The 20,071-nt window shown below is 45.0% G+C and overlaps 1 protein-coding gene across 1 annotated transcript; it reads left to right on the top strand.

Moving 5' to 3' along the window:
* Positions 1-283: 283 nt before the first annotated feature.
* On the top strand, positions 284-20,027 carry tp53bp1 (tumor protein p53 binding protein 1). Its single transcript, XM_022747592.1, is given in 29 exon segments — positions 284-670; positions 1,736-1,823; positions 1,940-2,024; positions 2,109-2,176; positions 2,287-2,406; positions 3,158-3,212; positions 3,300-3,469; positions 4,187-4,313; positions 4,414-4,508; positions 4,599-4,786; positions 5,149-6,121; positions 6,124-6,291; positions 6,697-6,813; positions 6,916-7,107; positions 7,226-7,292; positions 8,271-8,363; positions 9,518-9,794; positions 10,755-10,823; positions 10,912-11,064; positions 12,199-12,419; positions 12,755-12,925; positions 14,318-14,715; positions 14,959-15,150; positions 15,726-15,905; positions 16,876-17,067; positions 17,190-17,284; positions 17,898-18,094; positions 19,489-19,625; positions 19,724-20,027. Coding segments are annotated over 29 exon segments (5,253 nt in total). The 5' UTR covers positions 284-490; the 3' UTR covers positions 19,909-20,027.
* Positions 20,028-20,071: the final 44 nt, after the last annotated feature.

The raw sequence follows: 20,071 nt of genomic DNA, 5'->3' as shown, positions 1-20,071 counted from the left end.
ACTGTAAAAAAGATATCAAATACTAAAATAAACAATACATTTTTTAAAAAGCACCCTGCAACCTTAAAACTAACAAGAATTCTCGCGAGATGTCGTCACCCCACATGGACCAATGAAATCGCTTCCGGCAAGTTTTGCCGCGAGAAGCGGAGCCGAGCTGGAGGAAGTGTTTAGTTTTTAAAGAAAACAGAAAGAATCTGGATACATTAATAAATGAATTAAAACTTTGGTAACTTATTAAGTTCTCGGTTAAACGACACGGCTCCGTGTGTGTGGTGAGGTTTCTTCGCTGCACGCCGACTCTGAAGTGGGCAGAGACTTTCTTTGTTGTTGGGCGGAGCACCATCTGCTAGCCTACTTTAGCTAACATGCTACCACCGGGTAGTGTGTGGTAACAATGACCTGCTGTGCTCTCACATACCTGCGTTCGTTGTCTCACTGCTGCTCGGGCAGCTAACACCCGCACGACTCCTGTCCTCAGCCCGACCTCATGGATCCCGGTGGAAGTGAACTGGACTCCAGCCTGCCTCAACCCGAGAACCCTTGTCTGATCGTGGAGGACTCTCAGCCGGACAGCGTCGCTTTGGAGGACGACCCCGAGAGCAGCTACCGAGCTTTGTTGGCCCGTCGCCTGTCCAGCCTGCAGCCCACCGCCCGCAGCCCAGTTCTGGTAAGCTGCAAACTGATCGTAACAAGTAACTAACTTCTAAGACTCTTTGTTCACAGTGTCTACTCTTGCGACTATGAGCAGGCTGAGCCATGGTTTTACTTATCAAACAGTAATTGCACTTATTGCACAATAAGACAAACAAATGTAGGTTACTAGGCAGCAGTGGTGGAAGAAATGGTCACATACTTTGAGTAAAACTATCGATACCACAAACATACACCACTGTCATACACCACCACACAAAATCCTGCAGCCAAAAATATGACTTAAGTATAACGGTACAGAAGTATTGGCAAGACGCACTTACAGTGATAAATGCAAAAGTGGTAATTATGCAGAAGAATAGCCCTTTGTGAGTGTTATATTATTACAAAGTATATATTTGAGTTGTAAGTACTTATGCATCAGTGTATAAGCAGTATTTCACTGTTTTAACTTATTTACTGGTTAATAGTTCATCTAACCTACTTGTCTTTTGAATGTGGGGGGAAACTTGAGCTCAGAAAGCATCCTGGAAATCCATGCAGACATATAGAGAACATGCAAACTCCTGACAGGGAGGCCTGAGCAGGCTGGTTGTTCAGACCATCTTGCTGTGCTGTGAGGTGGCAGTGCTCACCCCAGATGGCCAGATCCTTTAGCTATATCTGAATCTCTGAGCCTTTTTGCTCGGCATTGAAATTCTGACCCCCCTCCCCTCCTGTCAGCGAGGAAGCAAAAGGTAGAGTGTCCATTTTACAGCAGCCCTTTGATCTTATTTTGTTAAATTTGCTGTTTAATTTACTGTCATTCGTTATTAGCTGTATGTCTCTTGGAGTGTGTTTTGCACATGATGTTGCTGCTTGCCTCTGAGTTATCTATCCAAACTTTGTTCTTTGGCCCTTTTTGGGTCACGAGTACATAAATAAAACTAATAAATAAAACCAGACCAAGGGCAAAACATTTTTTCCTTTTTATGTTATTAAGACTGTTTGAACTAACTTGATGTGTCATGTGTTGGGCAGTTTGTTGCTCTGTGGAACATGGTTAAGGTTAACCCTTGGGTTTTTTTTTTTTTTCTCCCAGGAGCTGATATCTTCACCACTAGGAAGCAGATGCTCTCAGACTGACAGCCAATCAGAGAGCTCCCAGAGTAACAACCTAGCTGAACCCGGTCAGTGCTTTTATAAAAGCATGGATATAGCATATACACATGCAGTATATCACTTATTCTATATATATATATATATATATATACACAAAAATACCACTGCTGTTTTCTCTATTTAGGGATCCTCACGGCAGCCAACCCGAGTTCAGCGTTCCAGGAGGAGAGTCAACTTCTGGACATCTGCCCTCCTGCAAACAAAAAGAAGTATGTGGCATTTTTTGCAGACTGACGCTGCTCACGGCTGCAGAGAGCGATAAAGTGTTTTCATTGTGCTTCCTGTTGTTTCAGGTGTGCACCAGAGGACACTGATATGGATTCTGGCGCTGACTCTACCACGCACTGCATTCAGTCTGAGGGTAGGAGGTCTTCTCACATATTAAGGAAGCATGACATCATAGAACATAAAGCATGAAATATTATCGCATGTGTTACTAAACATAACGACGCCTGTATGTCTGTGTTTCAGAGGGGACCTCTCAGTTTGGTTTTCTTGAGCTTTCTCAGAGTCAGGATCTGCGTGGAGAAGAGGTGAACAGTCAGGAGGACATGACTCCTCAGCCAGACAGCGAGAGATGCACCAAATCAGGTATTAAGACTTTTATTTGTAGATGTTGTCTTTTTTATTCTTGTTTGTATTTCTCTAATCTCATTTGAACTGATAGAGAGAACATGATCTGCACATCTCAAATGATTTCAGCATTTATAGGGCTGCAGTCGGGCCTGGTATTGGGGTAATTTGAGAAATTCAGTTTGAGGCCACTGATGGGCGACAGATGAAAGGAAAATCCTCAACAGATGAGTGGAGACACTTTCATATAGGACACAAGTGGTTACTCTATGGTTTCATGCAAATGATGGGAATCTTATGCTGTGGCCCTCACAGTTACCAGATCCCAGTGACAAGGAGCATTATAGATTGTTACGGAGGAACTTAGTGTGTTTTTTCTCTCAATTTGTCACCCTCCCAGTGCGTCTCCGTGTCATTTACACTTGGCTTTGCAGCCGTCTGAACTATTTCATCAGCTCATAATGCATAAATGAAGTATAAACAGGATTAAAATATCCCCTGGCACGGCAACAAATTCCTGCCTGCTCCAACAGAACCACTTAACTTGTACTATGACGCTGCTGGTAAAATGCATACACGTACAGTGTGTGTGTGGGTTAGAGCAGAAATAAATTGTAAATCCCACTGGATGCAGCATGACTGCAGGGTGCCACAGTTCATTATCCGGTACCTGATCACAGTATTCATACTGACATCTAGCTCTGCAGCCGCTAAAGCTTTTAAAGACTCAGTGTAATCTCTACTTGCTTTTCATCAGCAGCAGCAGCAGCAGAGCAGAACATCAGCTCCAGGACTTCAGCGAGTCAGGACAGCAAGTCTGTGAGGTACCTGTCCGTTTGGTGTTTTAAATTCTACATTCAGTGGAGATGCACATGCTGAGCTAGTGTTGACAGTCTTTTGTGCTTCTTCAGATCTGAGGTGAGCTCCAGCAGCTCCTCTGACTCTCCGGGTCAGTCGGGCAGGCAGCTGAGTGTCCAGGTTCTGCTGCACTCGCAGGGTTTCCAGGCCTCTGGTGAGCAGGACCGGCAGGACTCTGAGATCCTGTCCTCGCAGGAGGACCTGTTCGACGCTGACAAGACAGGTACCTTCATACATTCATGGCACACACAAAGGTACTTACAGGATCATGCTGGTGTTTATCTTCGTTCTAACCATTTACTGAATATAAAGTAATTTCATTGTGGAGTGAAAATCAACCCGAGTTACTTGAGATAAGCATGAAGACCACTGACATTCTTTTAGTCTGAATGATTTTATCAGAAAAGCTTTCCAGTGTGATGTATTTATATACCGAGAGGAGGCTTCAACATCTGAGACCTAACAGTCAGCAGCCGAGTTGAGGGTTATTACTGTGAGATGATTAAATCAGGGAGACAAATGGTGAGAAAACATGGATGTACTTCAAGGGAATGGGATAATTTCTTGCTTTAACAAGGTTTGTCGTTTGGCACCTGACACTGAAGTTTTGGTTTACAAAGCTTTTCACCAGCACATGAACATCAAACAGGCAGATCTTTAGATTACATACAAGATAACCAAACCTTTGACAAAAACAAAGCAGGTTTGTTAATTTTGATACCAAAATAAAAGCATCTGAATGACAGAAAAAACACTTAAACAAAACTGTGAAAATGATCAAGTGATTTGTAGCAGATTGGCTAAAACCTGTGTGTCTGTGTCGTTTTAAGGGTTACTTCTTACAGGAGAGTGCTGTTGTCAGTCCAGTTATCCACATTCTGTCTTTTATAGTAGTTGAAACTTGGACTATAGTCACGTGTCACCTTTGTGTCGCTCTCAGGGGCTGCGGTCGACAGCACAGTGTCCGAGCCAGAGCAGCAGGGTCACCCCACCCCGACACCTGCCCACACCCTGCGACTGCTGCATCTCTCTGGACAGGGATCACTGGTGCAGGAAAGTCTGTCCCAGTAAGTCATGACAGTGCTTGTACGCTTGGTATCCATCCGCACACAGCGCAGCCCAGTAAATCACACGACTTTCATTCATGCTTTGCCTCCTTTATCCCAGGAGCTCGGTCGATTATGTCGCTCCAACCCCAGACAACTTCACCCACACTCCCTTAATTGTTCCAAGCTCGCCGACCGGACCGGAGAATGAACGTGGTAAACGACTAAATTAAAGGGCTGAATTTAAATCTGAGAGCAAGTCGGCTGGTGAGTAGAGCTAAAAAAGAAAATCGTTTGCTTCATCAGGTGCTGATGAACCGATGGATACTTCGTTGCCCCCAGAAGATCGAGCAGGGGACAGGGAGGAACAGCCGATGGAAACGGAGACCGCCTCTAAGCCACACCCATCCGCTTCTACGCCTGTATCCCAGAATTCCCCTGGTTTTGTGTTGGAGCGTAATATCTCTTTACCCTCCCAGCCAGATTTCTCTCATGTATGTGCTTCATTTTTCTTCTGTTTAATCAGTTAGCATCTTTATTTATTTATTTATTACTTTCAGAGCTGCTACACATCTTTTTTTCCTTTCCTTGTTGATAAATTTTAAGATAATTGATTAACTGTTGAGTCTGTAAAATATCATGCCCATCACATTTTCCCAGAGCTCAAAGGTGACATCTTCAGATTGTCTTGTCCAGCCAACAGCTGATGTGATCACAAGTTCAACTAAATCTGTGAGGAGACTCGCAATTGGATTGTGATTCTATCCAAAAAGATTGTCATATGATCTTTCGGTCAGGTCGTAGTTGCAGCCTCAGTCTATAATTTACCTTGTGTTGTTTTTTTTCTGTTTTCCAGGACGTGTTTGTCCCAACACAGAGCCTGGAGGCCCCACAGCAGTCGGAGAAGAAGTCGACATCGTTGCCTCGTGAGACACCGTCTCAACATCTGGAGTCGACTCCTTTCAGTTTGCCTTTGCAGCTCTCTGAGAACACGGAGAGGTGTAGTCCAGCTCAGCAGACCCCAGAACAGATTCAAGAGGACAGTCAGGCCACGCAGATCGAGGAATTGGAAGAGCCGCCCGGCGTCGACACCAGTGACTCTGTGATTTCACGCTGCGATCAGAGGAGCGAGAGCAACGGCGCCCCCTCACAATCACAAACCGCCACCAGTTCGAAAGCTTCCACCTCTGCTGTATCACCAAAGCATCACAGCGAATGTGCCAAGGCTGAGCAGACCAATCTGTCGCAAAAGTCCGACGTGCACAAAAAGACAGCAACTTCTCTGAATGTACAAAATGTGAATGTAAAAGACAGTAAGAGTGACTGCAAAGAGGTGAGCTCTGCTGACGCGGTGTCCTGCTCTCAGCCGAGGCTTGATGCCTCTGATCTGACTGTTAACAGCTGTGTGCAGGAGACGCCCTCAGACACTACACCCTGCAGTCTGCCCTCACAGTCCATGATCTCTCAGACATCTGCTGTGGATGTGGTGAAGAGTTCTGTGGATGTAAGAGGAGGGGGAACTGCAAAGAGTCAGTCTGTAGAATCACAGCAGTGTGGAAAGGTTGGTAACAGCCAGACGGACAAAGACGTGATGGATGCGTGTGAGCAGGATGACGTAGAAGAGGAAGAGGTGGTGATGGAGGAGGAAGAGGAGGAGAGTGCAGGGGGAGGCGGGGCTTCAGGAATGGCTCTGGCTCTTTCCCAGAGCCAGCTGTTGTCTCCTGAGCCCATGGAGGAGGACAGTGAAGACGGGGGAGCGGACAGCGTCATCGTGGTGACAGACAGCGAGAGAGACTCCCAGATTCAGAAGAAAGACGTGACGCCACAGTCAAAGAACACCAGCCAATCAGAGATTCTGTCTCCGCCTCCACCAACGGCCACGAGTCCCGGCCTCAGACGAAGGAGGCGAACGCGGCTCCTGATAGGTTCTCCCAGACTGAGAAGGCGGGGCCTGAACCAGAGGGGCTCAAAGACAAGAGTCTCAGTGATAGTTCTGGAGGTGAGCTGGGTGCAGACGTCCTGTATCTCACAGTCAGCAAAGAGTGATTCCCAGCACTTGGTTAGTGCTACATCCACACTACTACGTTTTAGTTTTAAAACGCATCTCTGTTACTACATTTACTCCTGGTGTCCACACTACTCTGGAGTTTTCTAACGCCTAAAACAGAGACCGTTGGAAAACAATGAAGTAGACACACAGTCACTCACTGATTGGCTCTTATCAGCCTCGAGTAGTGGTGACATCAAAGGAATCATTTTAATAGAGCTGAGAGTTGGAGGTGAGAGGTGACAGCCATGTGTCAGAGGAGCTGGAAAAACATCATCCCTGTTAGTTAATGGCTTTAATGGGAACAATATACTGAAATAGATCAAATCTGTTTCTAATGATGCTTTTCTACTGCAGAAATTTCCTTCCACTTCACACTTCCCAAAGAAGGGGAGCTGATTGGTCCTGCTGTTGGTGCCACACCCCCTCTGATCAACCAGCTGAAGCAGACGCTGAGACACAGCACTCCCATTGGTGCGTTTAAACTTGAGCTGCGCGACAGACTTTTCTACTCAATGTCAAGTAGCGTAACGTGATCTGACGCCGAACCCCGTCCATGTTTTTCTCTCCATCCAGAGATCACTTCCTTCTCTGAAAAGTCAGACATGGTGGGTGACGTCTCTGCGGATGTGGCGATGGCTGCCAGTGACATCGTGTCGGGGGAGAGCGGCGAGGACACGGCGGAGAAGGGGGACGGGAAGCTGAGTTTGAGGATGAAGCTGGTGACCCCCGTTGAAGAGGGCAGCTCGGAGCGCTTCAGCCTGCAGAGTAAGAACCTCATGCTCCACGCAAGGGCGCACGCATCTTCTGAGCAGTGACAAGACGGTATCCATGGAGATGCAGCATTCTCTCGTAACCCTCTCAGTAATATATTTCTTTCCACCAGAGCCAACACTATCAGAGGAGGATGGATCTGTCGTCAAGGTTACCACTGTTTCCAAGGCTGTAACCAGGTAACTTTCCACTCTCTTTATTAACTGAACTCCTTCATAACTGTGTTTCTGCTTTTCCTTTCAGTCCCTTGAGAGTGAGAAGTAGCTGAAGGGCGTTCTCCAGTTCAGTTCTTCAGCCGCTGAAGCCTCGTTTACACTGATGTATCAGGCTGTCTGTGAATGTCCCTGAATGTCTCGCAGCCTCATTCAGCAGCACTCAGAATCATGGGTAATAATTTACGGTCCAAGTGGTGGGCAGCTGGGGCTCAGGAGGTAGAGCGGGGTCGCCCACTAATCAGAGGGTCGGTGGCTCGATTTGGCTCCACTAGTGAACCCCACATTGCCCCTGATTCATCATCTGTGTGTGAGTGATAGAAGAAGCGCTGTATGAATGTGTGTGTGTGTGTGAATGGCTGAATGTGGCTTGTAGAGTCAAGTGCTCTAAGCGGTCGATGAGAGTAGAAGAGCTTTATATAAATGGAGTCCATTCACTGATGAAAATGCTCACCTCTTCTAATGAGACTTGACTCACTGCAGATGTCTGGAAGAGGGAGGCGACTTTTTTAAATCTACTAATCTTTTAGAATCAGACTCACATATTGGCACGGTTGATATTATCAGCTGATTTCTGTCAACTGCAGGTATATTGATATTCACATAGAGAATGTGATGGCCATGAACAAGACATTGTAATGGAGAAATGCCAAAGATTACTCTGAGGTAATTAAGAAACAGTGTCTCCATTATGTTCACCGGAGCATTGACAAGTTTATTTTTCAACTGTAAAATATCAGCTCAGTACTAGTTTTTAGTGCTAGTACTAGTTTAGTTTAATTTTTAGTTTAATGCATCAGGTTCAGGTTGTTCTTCAAACTGTCAAAGTCCTGGTCCCTGCAGTCGTCTGTATTAATGAGTTATTCAGTCTCTTTGCAGAAGCTGATTATGATTATGCTGGTGATAGAAATGAAAGTCTAACAGTGCTAATGTTTGATGTCTCAGCAGCCCGTCGGTGTTTAGTCGAGTCAGGCAGGTGCACAGACAGCAGGAGGCAGAGGAGGACAGCCATCCCGCAGGCAACTCTACACCTGTCAGGTAACCACATCCTCACGGAGCCCGATGTCATTCTGTCACATCCTGACCCTGTTTTCAAACGCTGTCTTAACAAGGCGTCAAACAGGGGCAGAAATGTCAGACTTGGTGTGTGTGTTTGTATACATGTCCCTGACCCTACATGACTGTATGTAATACATAACAGACACGGTGGGTACCAGAGGAAACAGCCAGCCCCGTGCTCTCAGCAGTGTCGCCCCACTTTGGTCGGCTTTTTAACCCCACCATGTGCAGGGTTTGAAAAACTGTGACTTCACCCTCAAGAATTTAACACAGGAGGGTAACTTTTATTTGTGTGGTTTGTAGTTCAGATTTACTCCATGCACATGTGGTCTGGTGAGATTCTGCCTGCTGATCTGCCGAAGCCTCACATGTCCATTTGACCTGGGGGAGTATGAATAGATTTCCCCTGTTGTAATGTATTTTAGTAGACAGAAATAGGTCTGCTTTGCCTACCACACTCTGTATGTGTGAGACCTACTTTTGGATGCTGGAGGTGGGGCTGTTATTTTTTGCACCATGTGCATATTCTCCTGGGCTATGTGGAGCAGGAAGGTGTAGTTTTGCCCTCACGCTTTGGCAAAGTGAGGACGTCTTACAAAGTGTCTGCAGCAGCTGAATCGCCTCTTTTATCTGCTTGTTTCTTGCAGTAAATGGTTGAGAGAACTGTGTTCTTTGCATGTCGGTCTAAATAAGAGTGATTGATTCTAATAATCCACAGTTTATTTAGATATGCATTCTCACAATTGTGGCAAAAAATGCAAGCTCCGGCCTTGGGGTGGTGCCGGAGGAACAGCAGTATTGTTACATTAGTGAAAGGGTTTATTCGCCGCGTCGAGCTCAGCGTCAGTTGCGTCAGTTGTACTTTAGCAGACTTTCATCAATCTAAGGGCAGAGTTACCACGTGTGAAGGCAACCTTTCATCATAGAGCGGTGATGATCAGTTTCAATATGGATGTAACACCAGACACTTTCAGACAGTCACTCATGAGGGGCACGAAGATTGACAGAAATAACTGTGGAGAACATGGTTCATTGTTGTGGGTAGATTCTAATATTGACATCTAATATTGTTGTTGGTCGTCAGCCAGATGTCTCACAGCGTCACATCTGCCAATTTTTTAACATCCCTGCAGGGGGGAGCTGTTCGCCTCACCACAGAGAAGTTCCCAGGCGTCCTCAGGCGGATGCAACAGCCTCCCTAACAGCCAATCAGAGCCTTCGCAGAAGGAAATATTGGCAGCGCCGCAGCAGAAGCCCATAAATACTCCCACCCCTGCCGAGCCGTCTGAAGAGAGGCGAGGACCGGCAGAAGTTTCAGAGCCTCCCACCCCGAACAGGACAGACGCCCGGCAGAGGGTGGTTTCACAGCAGAACTCTGACAACACCATCACCTCCAGTCCGTCCAACAAGGTTCGTCAGTCATTGTGCACAACACCACAGCACAGATGATTAACAGTGCCAGTGTACAGGGTGTCTGTGGACTGCTCATATTCTTCATACTCGTAATGAAAGCTTATTGAACATGGTTATTAAAGGCTGCTATTGTAATCATTCTTATTAAATTTTTTCTAATTAAAATTTGTTAACATACTAGTCCGACTGTCAACAGGCAGACAGATTCTTCTATAGCACTAACACTCTCTAGGTCACGTGACACGGTGACCACTTTATCTACACAGATCTCCACAGTTTTACTTGAACAGAGGAAACAAGACAAACAACAGTAGATGAAAGTTTTGTTTACATTTCTTTTATACTTCTGTGGAATTTTAAATTGATTTTGGCAAATTTATTTTTTGAACAAATTAATATTTGATGAATCAGGTTACACAGTACAATCTGCCTTAACAAATCTCATGTGGGACTTACTTCTCCCAGTCGCCTGCAGGTCATGAAACAAATGTTTCATCTTTTGACTAATAATTAAGGTCATAAAGAGTCTGAAATATGTTTGGTTGATTTTGAGTTTTGAATATGTTCTCAGGTGTTTTGATGGAAAGCTTTTTATATTGTTTTGATGATTTACTTTACCTTAAATTACTGTACAAACAAAGTTTATGATAAAGTTAATTAGAGCTCATAACATTTCATCTTGACTTCATGGTTTATACACTTTGAAGAAATCACGTTTCACGTTACATCACAGGAGTTTCGCGGCAGCTTTTGTGTTCAGTGTCTTACAGCATGTTCATTTAAATTCCATAGAAATAGGAGTTAGTTGTCATCCATACGTAGAAGTGAATCCCCCTCAAACAACAACCACTTCAAGTGCTGTTCAGTGTGGTCAGGATAAGAAATGAGACTTAAAGCAGTGCTAACATGAGGTGTGGAGTCACGGTGGTGTTGATCGCTCTGTCCTGTGTGTCTCAGCTCCGTCAGCGGACAGTCTCCCAGCAGACCAGCTTCGACGCCCCGGGGCTGCGCTCCCCAGCTGGCAGGGTACGGAGAGCCAGGTGTATAAAGAGAAGGAAGTTACAGTCTGTCTGTGAATACTGTTCATCTGACGCTCTCTCGTTTCGTCTGAAAGGGTGAACCAGAGTCTCCGTCCTTCAGAAGAACCGCAGGCCCCTCCCACTGCAGACACGTGCGCACCATCCAGGAAGTGCGGACCACCATCACGCGGATCATCACAGATGTGTATTACGAGGACGGCAAAGAGGTGGAGCGCAAAGTCACAGAGGTAACCGTCAGGTCGTTTCTGGCTCTGTCTGACCGACAGGCCTCTGAGGCGTGTGGTCATTTTAAAGATCTAGGTTGTGCTGCTGTTGAATTGTATTTGGACTAAACATTGAAAATCTTCTCAGTTCAACAACACCACAAACTACATCCTCCAAAAGGAGCGTTAAGTTGAATCAACACCTCTCTACAACAAAAACTGAACATTATAACCGTCATGACAGTCAGATTTGTTGCATTTTGGTTGGATAAGCCGGGAACACACCGGATGAGTGGCGTGCACGTGACTGTGGAACATTTTGGCGCCCAAGTTAAGTGGTTAGAGCTTGACACGTGCATCAGACCTGTTGATGTCATATGATATAGTATAGTTGTGTATGTGTAGGCTAAATGTGAATATGACACGGGCATGAGAAGATATAAATATATTCTTGCACCATTTCAGCAGCTGCCTGTGGACACACGCAGCTGCTGAAATTAATTTAGAATGAAAAGAAATCCAACCCTCTAGTAGCCAACAAACTCTATATGGAGAGATAGAGCTGGTAGAAGCAGCAACACAGTCTCACACACACACACACACACACACACATTTCTCTGCAGCAGTTCAGTGATGCAGCCGCCACGCACACGCATCACATGCAGGGTGTTCTCGGCATTAGAGTGCGTTAAGTTTTGCTTACTGGACCTAATGAACTGGAAACTAAGAATTCAAATGATATTCCACAGATTCAGTATTGCACTGTTATAAAGTTGGGAGGGAGATTTGCAAGAGAAATATTAAAAACAAAATAGTCAAATAAACACAACCCTTATTAAGGAGAACTGGTGCCGTGTGCACTTCCTCACTTCAGAGGATGTGAACTAGAGTCCTTCTCCAGCTGAGCCACTTTAGCCACTTGTGTGTCTTGAGACTTGAGACCGGTGGAGCTGGCTGACTTCCTGTTGGCTCCATCCATCCATTATCTACACCGCTTATCCTTCTGCAGGCTGCCAGCATGGCTGCAGACTCTGTCTGGTTGTGGCATTTATTGTTAAATGGATATGATATGATTTGCAGCTTTGGTTGCAAGTTGAAGATGTACATACTCAGAATCTTTGTGGCTCAAGTGTCACTGATCTTTGTCGATGTTACTAGGAGAGCGAGGAGCCAGTGGTGGACTGCCACGTGTTGGACAGCGACATCTCTCCATGCCGCACGGGCAGCAGCTCCGTGAACTCCGGTGACCTGGCTGACATCAGCTCTCTGTCGTCCAAGGCCTCCAGCCTGCAGCACAGCTCAGGAGGAACCAGTAGCAGCACCGGTCTCACCAGGCCGGACTTCATCATGCCGCCCAGCCGAGGGGCCCGATCCTTCAGGTACCACCTCCACCTCCACCTCCACACTGTCAGTCAAATTCTCGTCGATTCTCTTCGGTGCTGTCCTTACGTTCTCTCTGCTTCACCTGTCTGCTAGCTGCATGCTGAGTCCTGTGTCACTCCTTCACCTTCTTTGACTTTAACCCTAACACCATAATTTCTCAGTGATTCACTGACCCGTGCCTGCTGCAGGTACAAGTTGCTTCCAGGCATGAGTCTGGGGTCGGTAGATACCCCTCATTCCTCAGCGGGTCGGCTTTTCATTTTGAGAGCATCCCCAGATCCGTGCCTGTGCAACCTGACCGGCTCCGTTCGTCCCCTCTGTGTGTCTGCAGTCCCAGGAGGGGAGGTGGGCATCAACAGAGGGGTCACAGGGGTCAAAGGGCAGGGTCAGTGATCACAAAGGGCAGAGGCTACGGCACCCTTGGGTCCCGGGGCTTCGTCCCACTGACTCCCAGAGGAAGGGCTAGAAGGGGCCGACCTCCGTCCCGCTCCTCCCTGTCCAGGTGAGTCCTCCCTGAGGCTCGCCCTGCACATCAAGAAACCAAGTGATAACGAGCAAACTGCTTGAACCCTAGTAACACTCTACTTTTCCGCTTTTCACTAATCTCCTTGTACCTAATCTTCTCACTCAAAGCTGCAGCTAATAAATATTTTCACTGTCAGTGAGTCAGATTTTACAATGATTGATTAATCTTTTTTGCTTATTGTCTGTGAAATGTCTTAAATTAGTGTGATGGTCGATTCTTTAGTTCTGGCTGCTCAAGGTGACGTCTTCAGATTGTTTGCTTTGCTGTTAACTTTCCAAAAGCCAAAGATATTCAGTAAACAGTGAGGAGAGAGGAGCAACACAAGCGCAGGCTGGAACCAGTAAAAAACTTTTTCTTGATAAATGACTTTCTAATCAATTAATCAACCAATTAGTTTCACAGTAATGTCTAAAAAAAAAGTAAAGTCAAATATTCAGATTTCAGAATTAATTTTCCAAATTAGCTACAAATCAAAAACTTTAAACTGTACTTATTCTACAGCAGCACAGTGTATTGTTACTGTTGTTTTCTTTTTCAATATAAACCTCACAAACACTTTGCAAATGTGCACATTCTCTTGTTTTATTTTTTTTTATTATAAAGAGCAGATTGTGTTTGCATCACCTGCCTGCAGACACTCAACAGTTAAAGGCTTCCAGCTGCTGGAGAGAAAGAGCCTGAAACAAAACAAAGAGTCACGGCTAAAAAAATCTGGTACTGTGACGCTGCTGAATCCAGATGTTAGAGCCAGTGAGCGTGGAGTGATAAATGATAAAAGTTAAATCACAAAAAAATAATAAAAACAAAAAGAACCACAAAGGAATATCATAGAATACTAACGGACATGTCGGATATTAGTTTTACATGGTAGATATGAGATATAAGAAGAAGATGTACAATAAATGCTTAATTCATTTGGTAATTAATTGTGCAGCAAACAGACTCTTTGTTTTCAGGATCTATACCAGCAGCACCTACATTCAGATTTGGAATATAAATCTTCAGTCACATCTCGTATCACAGAACAAACGTATTTTCTACCAGCACAACCGAGATGTTTTGTCGATGCATTTGGTTCCACTTCACATTATTTATTGAATATATTGAATTCTGAACAAACAAAAGCTCTGACACAATTTCTAATGGGTTATGTGAGAGTTATGGCTGTTTTTCAGTTTAGATGTTAAATAAATTTAGTCAAGGCAGCCGTTAAAAAACCAATCTACATATGAGACATCACCTGGAATTTAACCACTTGAGAGAAATGCTAATTATCTTTAGACAGATTAAAAACAGAGAAAAAAGTGCGTTCTCACAGCAGGAGCCGTGTAAATCAGTGTCTGATCAGACCCCGTGTTTCTCTTCAAGGGGAGGTGGCGTTGGTCCGTTGCACAGACTTGGTGCTCATGGCCAGCCACAGTCCTCCTCAGAGGACGAGCCCTACACCCGCATGCTCCCCCCACGCCTCCCCATCAGCTCCACAGACGCCGAGCTCCCCAGCCACTCCGACTCCCTCAGGTCGTCGCCGGAGGAGGCGAGCCTGGCCGGCAGCAGCTTCGTCGGCCTGCGGGTGGTGGCCAAGTGGTCGTCCAACGGCTACTTCTACTCGGGCCGCATCATCAAAGACGCCGGGGAGGGCAGGTTCCGCCTGCGATTCGACGACGGTTACGAATGCGAGGTGGTGGGGAAGGACATCCTGCTGTGTGATCCCATTCCCCTGGAGACGGAGGTCACCGCTCTGCTAGAGGACGAGTACTTCAGCATAGGTGAGGGAGGAGAGGAGGGGCGTGTAGGATCCGGGTTTAGGTTTATGGGTCAGAACAACATCTGAGCTCAGTGAGAACAGAAAATATTGAGGTTGTTGAGAACAGAAAACAGGTGAGTTCCTCCTGTACAGATCCTCAGTTGGCTGTTCTACCTCAACAAAAACGTGCATTGACATATTCAGTGTCCGTGGGGGAATATCGATATACAGTTTGTACCAATGTATCAACGTCTGGTGTGTGCAGGTGTTGTGAGGGGCCATAAAACAGAGGGCCAGGAGCTGTTCTACAGCGTGGAGCGGGACGGCCAGAGGCAGTGGTACAACAGGACCTCGGTCATCCTCTCTCTGGAGCAGGGCAACAAGCTGAGGGAGCAGCACAGCCTCGGGCCCTACGAGCCCTCCACTCCCCTCACCAAGGCCTCCGACATCAGTCTGGGTGAGACGGCCGCAGCTGGACACAGATTTTCACACATCTTGATCTTGATGAGCTTTTCTATGTTTTTGGCTCAGTCAAGAGAAAATGAATCAAAAAATGAAGAGCACCTAGGAGGCGGTGCTGAGGGGGTTTCTCCTTTTATCAGATAGTATCCTAACAGAGCGGATGGGAACCCTTTAGCCAACAGGACAGTGTCGGCGTGGGTTAATCCACCCTAATTACAAATTAGATTTTAAAAAAGACAGAGTGTACAGACGCTCATCAGAAACCTGCTCCTGATGCTAATATGCTAATATGTTTAGCAGGTATAATGTTGATTATATGAAGGTTTGATGTTTCTTAGTGTTATTATAATGTGTGTTAATATTAGAGCTACAAGTAATGATTATTTTCATTATTAATTAATGCACAGATTTTTTGTTTTTCTTCACATCATCATCTTCACAGTCTTTGTACTATCGTTAGGTGTCACTTCATTTGTCTTAATCAGATTTCATGGCAAACCATCCAACACTTGTTGAGATATTTCTCAAAACATGAATATTAATCTCATGTGGTTTTATTGTTTTCCTTAGATAACCTGGTGGAGGGGAAGAGGAGGCGCAGAGTGGCCCCCGGAGGTCAGAATACTCCCAACCGCAGCTCCTCCAGCAGCCCCCGTACCCCCGGCCCCTCCGGCAAGAGGAAGCTGATGACCTCTGAGGACAACAGGACGCCGGCCAAGAGAGGCCGCAGGGGTCCAGGCGCCAGAGCCGGTACAGAGACCTCATCACCACAACCATGACCACATCTGAATGGGGATTTTGGGGGGGGGGGGGTTGTTTTCATATCAGGATTTGCAGTTGATAATTATGAGAAGTTTATCTTTCCTTTATTTTTTTTTTACTCTTGCTAAATGAGGCTTGTTTGTAAAGACGGCCGTCAGTGGAGCCATGAGTCGGTTTTAGATTTTAAAACATTCTGGTGTGAACGGACTTTAATATAAAGTTTTTAAAGTTTTACTTACTCATGCGCTTTGTAGGTGAAATGATGACTTGATTTTTAAATGGTTTTTAGAAAAGTTATTTATTATTACATCTTATCATTATACTTTTTAAATTTTTGTTTTTGATGTAGTGATGATTTTAGATCGTTATGTATTATGTGGAATCAATGATGTGTGACTTTTGTGCCGAGTGTAACTGAGACATGTTGACCTCCATATGACCCGTGTCCGTCCTCTGCTGCCGTTTGCCGCCTGCTACTGAGACTGACTTGGTAATTAATAACGAGCCACCAGTATTAACATGGTGTTGGTCCACAGGTGGAGGGAGGATGCAAGGTGTATTTCACGGGTGTTTTTGCTTTAAGAATTATTTTAATACATCGTTCACATGTTCGATGCTCAAACGTTCGGTTCAGTCAAACATTTTCTCTCTCTCTACTTGTCTCCAACTTGACATTAATGGTTTTTATTTGTCCAGATGTTTCTGCATTGATTTGAACAGAAACAGCTGCACCTGTCCCTCTGGTTGACTCACACTCTCAGAAGCTTTAACAGGGAATATTTCACAAGTGTCTCATATCTCATTTCATATCTCCTGGCTAAATAAAGCTTTAAGTGAGGGTTTTCATTTGTACTTTGGGTGAACTGCTCCTTTAAAAAAAACCAAACGTTTCTTTTAATCTGACTCCTGCTGTTCCCATGTTTTCTACTTCAACGTGCGTGTGCGTTTCTGTCCTCAGCTCAGCGGGTCGGTGTGTGTAACACCTCCGGCAGCGGCACAGATCTCCCCGGTCAGTCGTGTGGCGTGGCGGAGACTCACGGCCCGCTGCCCCAGAACACGTCTCTCTTCATGGGCTTCGCGTTCATGCTAACGGCCTCGTCGGAGATCGACCGGCTGACCAACAAACTCACCTGCGATGAGGATGAGGAGGGTGAGGCAGACAGTGACCGTGTTGCAGTGTATCCCAGCATGCAGCATGCTGAACAGGCTGAAGCTTCCTTTCCTGCTTCTGTTACCTATCGTAGGATAATTCGTATATTTTCCCCCTCACAGATTACATTCAGACAGGTCCATACAACAAGGCATACACAGAGTCCCAGCTGCTGGCAGGTGGAGGCTTCATCCTGCCTGACTTCAATGAAGAACAGGTGAGTGCTCTTAAAAACACAAACTATCATAAATCCCAACTTGGAGAAAGTAGTTGAAAATGTTATTATTGCTACAGTATTTATATCTGTAAATGATTCTGACTGTAAGGAGCTGATGTCAGATCAGCATTTATTCCTCTACCTGCTCATTCATTTCAACTTGTGCGACATAAATAGGAAAAGTTGCAACTTCAGTTTCCTCTTCTGGGAGTTAACGGTTGTCCCCACCGTGCACAGGCTTTTCAAAAACTGAAACTATATATTTGAGAGGTTTTTTTTTTTTTAAAGATTTCTTCAGTTTTTTCATCTTTAAGTGCCAAACTATCACATAGATTCTGTCAGACTACAGTAACAACATGAACATGCAAGTTAATGACAGTGTTACATTTTCCGCGATACTTGTTGAAGTTTCATTATATTTTACACTTTTAATTAAAGCTGTATGTATCATCTTACTAAGTCTAGATTTATCATGTTTATTATTCCATACTTGTTTCTATATTAACCCAACCCTTCATGCATATTGTTGAAGATGTGGTCTTGATTCCAGTTTGACAAATACTCAGCACTTGTCTCCATATTCTTCTTCTGCTGTGTTTGGTTCTCTCCTCAGTGTAAGGCAGCGTACCAGAGCCTGCTCATTGCAGACCAGCACTGCCGTACCAGGAAGTACCTGTTGTGTTTGGCCAGCGGCGTGCCGTGCGTGTCACATATTTGGGTGCGAGACTGCTGCAAAGAGAACAAGCTGCTCAACTACAGGAATTACCTGCTGCCTGCCGGTGTGGGGCTGGACGACGCCGTAGTAGAATGGTACGACGAAGCTTCGCCTTGTGTTGTTTTTAGGTCCTTTCTTTTTCACTGGATGGATTTTTACCTCTCATGTTATCATTAGAGTGACAGATAAAATCCTGCTGTGATGAAGGTATTTTTTTAATCCTCAGATTTAAATCATGTGGATCAAGAAATATTCCTCAGTTACACAGTACAAGTTATTATTAAACTCTTTCCCACTTCATCCCTTAATCCCATTAAGACTGTAGCCAGCTGACACGTCCTCACTGTTTTGGATGACACAATGAAATTATAATCACTATTCTGCATGAAAATATAAAATAAATACTGCAGAGATTGTACATGATAATAAACTTTAATATTCTTGATGCACCCTACAAATCAAGCAAAGTTACATCTGCTGTCACTGGTACATCAGCTGTTGTTGGTGATAGGTGGAACACAGGTGTGTCATAAGGCTGCAGCTAATGATTATTTTCTTCATCAGTTAATCTGCAGATTATTTTTGTGATTGATGGATTCATTGTTTGGTCTGTAAAATGTCAAAGAGTGTCTAAATACCCAAAGTGACCGAGATGACGTCTTCTTGTGTTTGACCAGCAGCCCAAGACCCAAACAAAGTCTGTTTAAAATGATCTATGGTGAAGAAAAGCAGCAAATCCTGCCATTTAAGAACATGGAAACAGAGAATATTTGGTATTTTCTCATTGTTTTTCATTGAAATTATGATTTTTTTTTTTTTTGATTGGCTGACTAATCAATTAATCAACAACTCGTTTCAGCTCAAGAGTGAAGCAGCACTGTTGAACCGAGCATCAAAGATGACCCATGACAGTAAACCGGATCATTAAAAAAGCCGTCCCTGCATTTCACTCTGCTGAACTGACAAATCAGTCTGTTCCCTGCAGGCTGCTGCAGGCTGCTGCAGGCTGCTGCAGGCTGCTGCAGGCGGTTCGTGTTCATGTTTAAGTCAGAAAACAAGCAGATACACAACCTGAAGCTTTTCAGAAACGATGGAGCCGGCACTAGATACAAATGTGGCTCCTACACGAACCACACTCAATCACTGTGGCTGTTTTTTTTTCTTAAACAGCAACAGTTTTATAATGAGAAATGGATTAGTGGTTCCAAACAGGAAAGTCGTGTACATACCATGGGCAATAACTTTGCAGAATCCAAGGTGACACCTTCAAATGTCTGGTTTTGTTCAGCCAACAGTCACATAGCCGAAGATATTCATTTATTATTACACATGACCAAGAGAAGCTGAAACCTGAGAACGTGTTGAACTTTTCACTTTCTTTGCTTGAAAAATGACTAATCGATAATCAAACTAGTTGCTGATTATTTTCCCTTTCAATCGATGAATCTTTACTCAGCTTTAAATACATATTTTTCTTCTCTCCTATCAGGCATCCCCGCAGCAGTCCATTCAAAGCCCTGCGGGTCCTTCTAGTGTTTGAGAAGCCAGTGGAGCTCTGGGCCCAGCTGATCACCATGGGTGGAGGCTCCTCCGTCCGACACTTCCAGGGAGACAAGGACAGCTCAGGTACAGAATCCACAACAAGACGTCCAGACCATGTGTCAAACTATTTATCCTGTGACTCTGCTGTAAGTGAGACTTTGTGTTTCCCCATCTGTCTGCAGACATTCCTGCTGGCAAGTACGACGTTGTGGTGACAGACCATGCCTGTCCACCACTGGTAGAGAAAAATGTGACATCGCAGGAAGTCCCGCTGGTGTCTCCTGAGTGGCTCATTCAGAGTGTCATCAGTGGGGAGCGCGTGGGTTTCCACAGCAAGCCTCAGTATCACCACGACTACTCGTCCTAATCTGACTCCACATGTGCAAAATGCCTTCGACCATATTAAATGTTCAACATTAGTTCTGTTGCATGCCTCTGCTGTATATAACTTTATCCTGTCTGTTTTTATGGGATAATAAATTGTGACCCTGGTTTCATTTAATGCAAGTTAAATTTATTTTCTCTACAGA

The sequence above is a fragment of the Seriola dumerili genome, unplaced genomic scaffold (genome assembly GCF_002260705.1).
Source record: "Seriola dumerili isolate Sdu_G_001 unplaced genomic scaffold, Sdu_1.0 BDQW01000011.1, whole genome shotgun sequence".
NCBI classification, from domain to species: domain Eukaryota; kingdom Metazoa; phylum Chordata; class Actinopteri; order Carangiformes; family Carangidae; genus Seriola; species Seriola dumerili.
This window is presented reverse-complemented; position numbering and strand designations above follow the sequence as displayed.